The sequence below is a fragment of the Pygocentrus nattereri genome, chromosome 21 (genome assembly GCF_015220715.1).
Source record: "Pygocentrus nattereri isolate fPygNat1 chromosome 21, fPygNat1.pri, whole genome shotgun sequence".
Classification (NCBI taxonomy): domain Eukaryota; kingdom Metazoa; phylum Chordata; class Actinopteri; order Characiformes; family Serrasalmidae; genus Pygocentrus; species Pygocentrus nattereri.
The window spans coordinates 28,129,978-28,137,380 of NC_051231.1; the positions used below are offsets into that span (position 1 = coordinate 28,129,978).

At 39.7% G+C, this 7,403-nt stretch overlaps 1 protein-coding gene across 1 annotated transcript; it reads left to right on the forward strand.

Moving 5' to 3' along the window:
- The first annotated feature begins 611 nt into the window (after positions 1-611).
- Positions 612-4,750, forward strand: rhol (rhodopsin, like). The gene has a single exon (XM_017711597.2). The coding sequence runs from the start codon at positions 650-652 to the stop codon at positions 1,691-1,693; it is 1,044 nt and encodes a 347-aa protein (XP_017567086.1). The 5' UTR covers positions 612-649; the 3' UTR covers positions 1,694-4,750.
- The last annotated feature ends 2,653 nt before the right edge of the window (positions 4,751-7,403 follow it).

A 7,403-nucleotide genomic window follows, 5' to 3' on the forward strand; every position in this document is an offset into this window, starting at 1 on the left:
GGAACATGTATATCCAGCCATGCTTCTGCAGACACCCTCTTGAAGGATTGTAAAGGATGGTTGGAGGTACTGATTATAAAAAAGTACTATGGAAGAGATGTCTGAGTAAGATGTCTGAGGGGAGGCTTATGTCCTACAAAACAAGGTTCTTTAAGTGTTTAGCACTTAACATAAAGAACTATTTTATTGCACAAACAGTTGGTTCTTCTATATAGTACTACTTTTGTTAGTCCAAGACCCTTTTTGCTAAAAGTATACATATTTTAAGTTGTCCGTTCTTGAGCTACATGTAAAGTCAGCAAAGTGACCTCTGAAAGCTTTTGCATTATAAAGTAAAAGCTAGTTTAGGATATTCCAGTCCATCAGCTAAAATCAGCAAAAACACTTCTGAACAACTGGCCTTTAGGGATAGCAGTAAAATATATCTGTAGGCTCTACGAACACTGATTTGTTTAGCCTAATAAGAAGAGACAGACAAAAGTCTACATGACCTGATGACTAGCCTGATACTTATACTAGAGCACAGGCATGGATTAGTATTAACATAGCCTATATCCTACTCTGCTGACCAATCACATATGCTAATCTGTGCTTTCCTGTCTCTACATATCCACTGACAAGAGAAAGGCTCCTCAGGACAGCAGCAGCCATGAACAGCACGGAGGGTCCCGATTTCTTCATACCCATGTCCAACGAGACGGGAGTGGTGCGGAGCCCCTACAAATACCCACAGTACTACTTGGCTGATCCCTGGGTGTTCTACATGCTTTCAGGGTACATGGTCTTTCTCACTGTCACCAGCTTCCCCATCAACGCTCTCACTATCCACATTACCACTGAGCACCAGAAGCTGCGGACACCGCTCAATTATCTCTTACTGAACCTGGCCATGGCCAACCTCTTCATGGTGGTGGGTGGGTTTACCACCACCATGCACACGGCCATGCATGGATACTTCGTCTATGGCCGTGCTGGCTGCAACACAGAAGCATTCTTCGCCACCCTGAGTGGTCAGATCTCACTCTGGTCACTGGTAGTCCTAGCTGTGGAGAGGTGGATGGCGGTCTGCAAGCCCATGAAGAAGTTTCGCTTCCGCCAGTTCCACGCCTGCCTTGGGGTTGGCTTCTCCTGGATGATGGCCTTCTCCTGCGCCACGCCACCTCTGCTGGAGTGGTCACGTTACATCGCTGAAGGCTTGCAGTGCTCTTGCGGAATTGACTACTACACCACGAACCCCGAGCTCAACAATGAGTCCTTCATCATCTACGTGTTTGTTGTGCACATCACCATCCCACTGAGCATCATCAGCTTTTGCTATACTCGTCTGCTCTGCACAAACAAGGCGGAAGATGCTGAGTCCGAGCCTACCCAGAGGGCCGAGCACAAAGTCACCCGCATGGTGTTCGTGATGATCATGGCGTTCCTCATGTGCTGGCTGCCCTATGTAAGCATGGTCTGGTACATCTTTACGCATCAAGGCATCACTGTCAGCCCCCTCTTTGTGACCATTCCATCGTTTTTTGCCAAGAGCTCGACACTCTACAGTCCAATCATCTACATATGCATGAACAAGCCATTCCGGGACTGCTTGATTCGCACCATGTACAATGAAGAGAACCCCTTTGAGGAGGATGAGGAGGAGACCACCGCCAGCTCCTCCAAGACCGAGGCCTCCGCTGTGTCTCCTGAATAAGCTTCACATCAAGCTCTGAGGCAACCCTGGTCCTGGAGTTACATTTTAAGTCCTGATGCTACATTTTAGGTTACCTTTACATTACCAGGTTTAGGTGGCACAAAACCCGATTTTTTTGCCCAAACGTGACTCAGACTTCATGTTTTCAGGGCTGTGCAGACACGCAAATCTGATCTTTTCAAATCGGACCTGAGCCACTTTCATATGTGGTCCTAGATTGGATACATATCCAGTACACCAGGACTAGGATAAAAAACCACTGGGGTCAAATTTTGAGGAAGATGATTTGATGTAAGAATTCTGTGTTACTTTAACACATTTAATACTACATTCAACCATTCAGCTTGCCTGCATTCCACCACAGCTGCCTAAAACTGTACTACTTGGTTTGTTTCCTGCTCATAATATATGGATCTACCTTGACAGGAGAGGAAAGAAATGACCACAACCATGCCCTGATTTAATTCCTGTTCTTCCAATTCCACTTGGGATTAAGCACGGATGGAAGGTTACACAAAAATTAAATGTTTTACTGCATTTTTACTGTTATTGCAAATTCATTGTGAGGAAAAATAGAGAATAGCACTGACAGACAATTTTTTCTGATGTGATTTTGTAAGATAACTAAAACTGCAGATTAAAACAAAAGTAGTGCATAAGCAACATCGCTGACTTTTCAAAAGTCACTGTACAGTATGTTATCTTGGGCCATACTTGAGCACTCAATATGTTCCCAAGGTCATCTTGGGTAAGGAGATAAGGCTAATCAGGGAATCAGGGCTATCAGATCAGTGCAGGTGGATCTGAATAACAATAACACAGGCTCAGACTGGCTGCAGTTAGAATTATTAGATGGCATGTATTTCAGTGGGGTTCTGGAAAAACCAGTGCTTTTTAAAGGATCCCCAACTAAACAAAATTTTGCTAGTTTCCATTTGTGGCTCAAGTTCAATTATATTCAATTATACATTTCATTTGTAATCTATCATGTTCTTATTCCAATTCACAGAGTCCTGTTACAGCACTTCTAAGGGATGTTTGTTTGTCAGCAGTGTGCTGAGAGAAAAAAAAAAAAGCTTTTCTTAACTCCTGAATGCATTCCAAAATTTAAGATACATCCTGGCTTTGAAATGGAAAGCCAATTAGAAGCGTTTCACACTCAACAGATGATTAAATCAACACCAAGGAAAAAGCATTTTCATATAGATCAAGCATACAAGATGCAATTGTGGATAGCAATATGACAATCAAAACAAATGAAGGGAAAAAATGGGGGTGGGGGGTGAGGGGTATTTACAGATTATCCAGAAACATTAAAACATTAAGGCTAGAACCATCTTATTTAATTTGCCATTAAATTTGCTTCATGATCAGTTATTTATTTGCCTAAATGATTCCATTCCTGTGGTTAGGAATGAGAGTTTCATTTATATTCATCAAACAAAATTGAACCCTTGAGCATTTTGGCGTTATTACTTCCTTCTTAGTAACAATATTGGCCTGAAATTCCTCTTAAATTTTCATATGCAAAAATTTTCGTGCCCCCTGGTCAAATTCCAATGATTTTAATAAGTAAAACAGGTACACAAACTCTACAGAGAACAGGCCTGCATATAGTATTGCAAAATTGGTGAACGCAATATATTGGGGGGAAAAACCACATAAAAAGTGGCCTGTGCAAAAGTTACATTTTTGATATTAAATTAGTTTTACGTCATGTTTAACTCAGCAAACAGAAAAGAAGCATTAAAATTAGCACAAGTGGCATATTTGTATTTGTTTCCTGTAAAGGCACTTTCAAAGAGATGTGTTCAAACTCAGTCAGGATGACTGCATTGACAGTGATTGCAATACAAGAATGCTGTTGCTAAATGAAGTTATTCCAGGTAAAAACCTAATGCAAATTTAATTGAAATTCCAGGCGCAAAATCAAGGCCATATTACTTGATGGAGCTAGTTATTGTTAGAGGACATGTGATGGATATTTCTTGCCTATAATTTGTCATGGAAACAAATACCCATAGAAATATTAAGGCAAAATGATGTTCAGGTTGCTATAGCAGCCCTGATGCCTCTGATTCTCCTCCAGACTACAGATTTCATTGAGCCAAAGTCTCCATTTACTCCGCACATGCATACAGATAGATAGATAGATAGATAGATAGATAGATAGATAGATAGATAGATAGATGCTTTCTCTACTAACATGAGACGTTATGTACAAAATGACTTTGAAAACCCAGAGGGCAAAGCTGCTTGCCTTCATTCTGCTATTTGCTGAATGTATGCTTGCAACAGCTTTGGCTATTCACTAAGAACTGGGGTGTGAGGCATGGTTGCAATACAAGTGTTGGACTGAGAGACTCAGAATAACTCAAGGTCTCTCGTGTTCTATACAGTTCAATACAGGTATGGTAATTAAACTAAAACTACAGTAACGGTTAAGCTGCAGTATATTCAAAGTCTGTTCCTTCCTGTACCTGGTTGCTTTTGTCTGCTCAGTCAAGCAATCAGCACGTGGTCACTTGCTATAAATGCATGGGGCCCTAACTGAAATCAAAATGCATTCCACATGATTCATTTGCTGTTCGGACTTGGTGGAAAAGCTCAGCTCAGGTGGATGTGCGAGAAAAAAACAGCCCAGCCTGACCACCTGTCTAACCACAGACTGTGATGTCAAGGTAGAAAAGGATGCAATACAGCAGGGGTGATGGACAGGAGCTGGAGTTTGAGGTCGAACTCACGAAGAACGAGGAAAAAGTGGAAACTTCAAAAGAGAGGCTTTCTGGCCAGTACACAATCCCCCCTCAAATGTCAATAAGAAATTCCTCTTGAAGTCATTTCTGTACTTCCATCATGTCCTAACTACTGGTTTCACCTACACCTACTGTTTGTGTATAGTTACTGTACATTTGATTAGATTTTGTACATTAATTTAATGCTTTTACAGCACATACAGTTCGTGCAGTTTTTAGGAAGTGACCTTGATTTTGTATTTGGAGAAATTCATCATTTCAATGATCAACTAATAAAAATCATTCCATCACTTGGCCATAACTGATAGTTTCATCTTCATTACATTATTTTATGTTCATTTTAACAGCAATGCCACGTATTTGTTGCACCTTTTTAATTAATTTTGGCCTGGCAGTCTCATGCCCAGTTTGCTGATTGACTGATGCCCACTATGGTTAAAAACAATGATTAAATATTAGTCTAACTGCTAGTCTTTAATGGTCCTGATAAATATGACCATAAAAACAGCTCAGAACTCTCAGGCATTCTAGGCCTTTAGACAAGGCCTACTGACGTCTGTGATATATAATATACATGTTTGTAATTTTTAGTTCTTTTTTTAAAAAATCTATTCATCACGTTCTATTATTATTTTTTTGTTTATTTAAGAAATAAAAGGGACACATTCTTGAAAAGCTCAAAAGAAAATTGCCCAGTTTGGATTTTTTTTTTCTCAGTAGGCGAACGCAGCCAAGTGAGCTCTCTCACTGGGTAGACCTTCTGGAGCTGGACTGAAAGCCTAACCATCAGATTAACCACCAACATAATTAGGAAGTGACTGTGAAATCAACCAATCATGTTTTGATTACAATGTCACCATTACTCTAGTCCTACTGGAAGTACTTGATACGTTACTGACTGAATTCTGTAGTCTAACCAACAACCCAAACATTTTGTCCTGCTCCTGCCTGCAGTCCTGTATAACTGGTTTCCATCTGGGTTAGTCACAGCTGAAAATAATTGTCACGTCAGAATTTCCTTCAATTATTTTTATTGCCTTTTTATGAGCACAGATGTGGCTTTATGACTGTCTAAAGGCTCCACTATTTGGTCACGTGGTTAGTTGCTTCACAACTATTTTGAATGAACTAATTTTTTGCTATTTTGCTATAATACTGCATTCACATTTTTGTGTCAAAACGATGTGCACTGCTATGAGGTCTTTCTGCACCTTACAGCGGTAAATTACTGAGAGCAGCATGAAGCCACGCAAATGTTGCCATGGTGACTGAGTAGCTGGCTAGAATGGATGATTATTAGAGGGCTTTAGCAGTGTAGATTGTTTATTTAGGTTGGAAAATGCAGAAAGATTCTCTGTACTCGTATTTTCTTTGTACAATACTAGGTTCATCTGGAATTCAACAATGAGATGTTTGGCAACCATGGCTCCTGACAGAGTGTTCCATTCACCACTGCACTTTGTGGAAGGTTGCCACGTGGGGTGGCAGAATTTTCTATTGTGTCACCTTTGAGAACAATGAAATATCCAGTTTGCCAACATTTGTCTACCACAAATATGTGAACGCAGCATTAGGCGTTGTGCATTTATAGTAATTAAACAATTGGTATCATATCAATGAGGCTATTCATTAATTTGAGAAATTTCTCAACAATAATGTGTAATCTGCAATCTCACTCATATTGTGTTGGTTAACTGCCTGGTCCTGGACACCACACTGAAAAATTTGCCTCACTGCAAGGTATTTTGGTAAGTCCAGCAGAAAAAAGAAAAAAAACAACAAAAAAAAGCGGATAAAATTAAGCGGATATGTAGGTATGCATGTAAACAGAATAAGAAATAAGCTCTTTTTTATACTCAAACATCTTTGCTCAATCAAGATTTAGATTCTCAGACTAAATTAGATTATTGTGTACATACATCAAAGACTGCAAATGTCTTTAAAGCTCAGACGTCAATAAGTTATGACTGGTATCTAGAGATATAATGTTATTACATGGACATTTTCCAACCTCTCTTTATTCCTTAGAATTAAATGGGCTGTTTATAATCCTGTGCCTTTAAGGCTGAAATATGTAAATGGAACCCGTTCACGCTCCTTATAACTTCAATGTGATGCAGGTTGGACAGTGGGATGTAAGTAAATGTGTTTTTTTTTTTTTTTTTACATGAAAACACGAAAAATGTTTTTATAGTTCAGTTCCGTATATTCTTCTCAAAACAAAAAGAAAATAGGTTAAAGAGTCAAAGTGAATGGCGTCCAGATACTGAATCCAAAGAACTGAATCTAAATCCAACCCAAAAAAAAAGTAGCTTCTTCCCAGACTCACTCAATAACTTCATTCAGATTAGCCTTCTTCATGTTTAACTCAACATGCCAACCCACTCAAGCTCTGCCAAAACAAAGAAGGGAACTCACACCAAGGTTATTCAGTCCTTCAGGTACAAATCTCGTTTCCGTTGATGGAGCTGTTTAGCAGCAATTTTATTAACTCATCAATGCCACCCAAGAGGAAATGATGGCAGTGACAGCCACATCTTCAATACCTGCTAAACTGATTCACTACCGCATTTCAGGAATGATCTGTAAACACAAAACAGTGCCGCACCAAGGAACACAAATCCATAATGGACATCTAATTTACTGTGGTCTCTGATGGGGGGGCTAAAACATGTTCTTGCTGGGCTAAAAGCCTGCACACATCTCTCATTTATAAAAGTCCACTGAAAGGCACTTTCTGCAGTTTGACTCACTCACTTGAGTGGTTTATTAAGTGGAGAGTCATAACCTCTCCTTTCAGTAATGTTAGCTTGACGTTCTGTGACCTGAAGAACCTGAAATGTTAGAAAAAGAACATTTAGCTTCCTCTAAAACACGCTAATCAGGAGCAATGGCTAAGCTATGGGTTAGCCAACTGAACCTAATTGTCCACTTTTTTCAATCATAGATTAATT

Excerpts from the sequence above, each read along its gene's own strand:
- rhol (XM_017711597.2), top strand. The coding sequence starts at position 650 with ATGAACAGCACGGAGGGTCCCGATTTCTTCATACCCATGTCCAACGAG.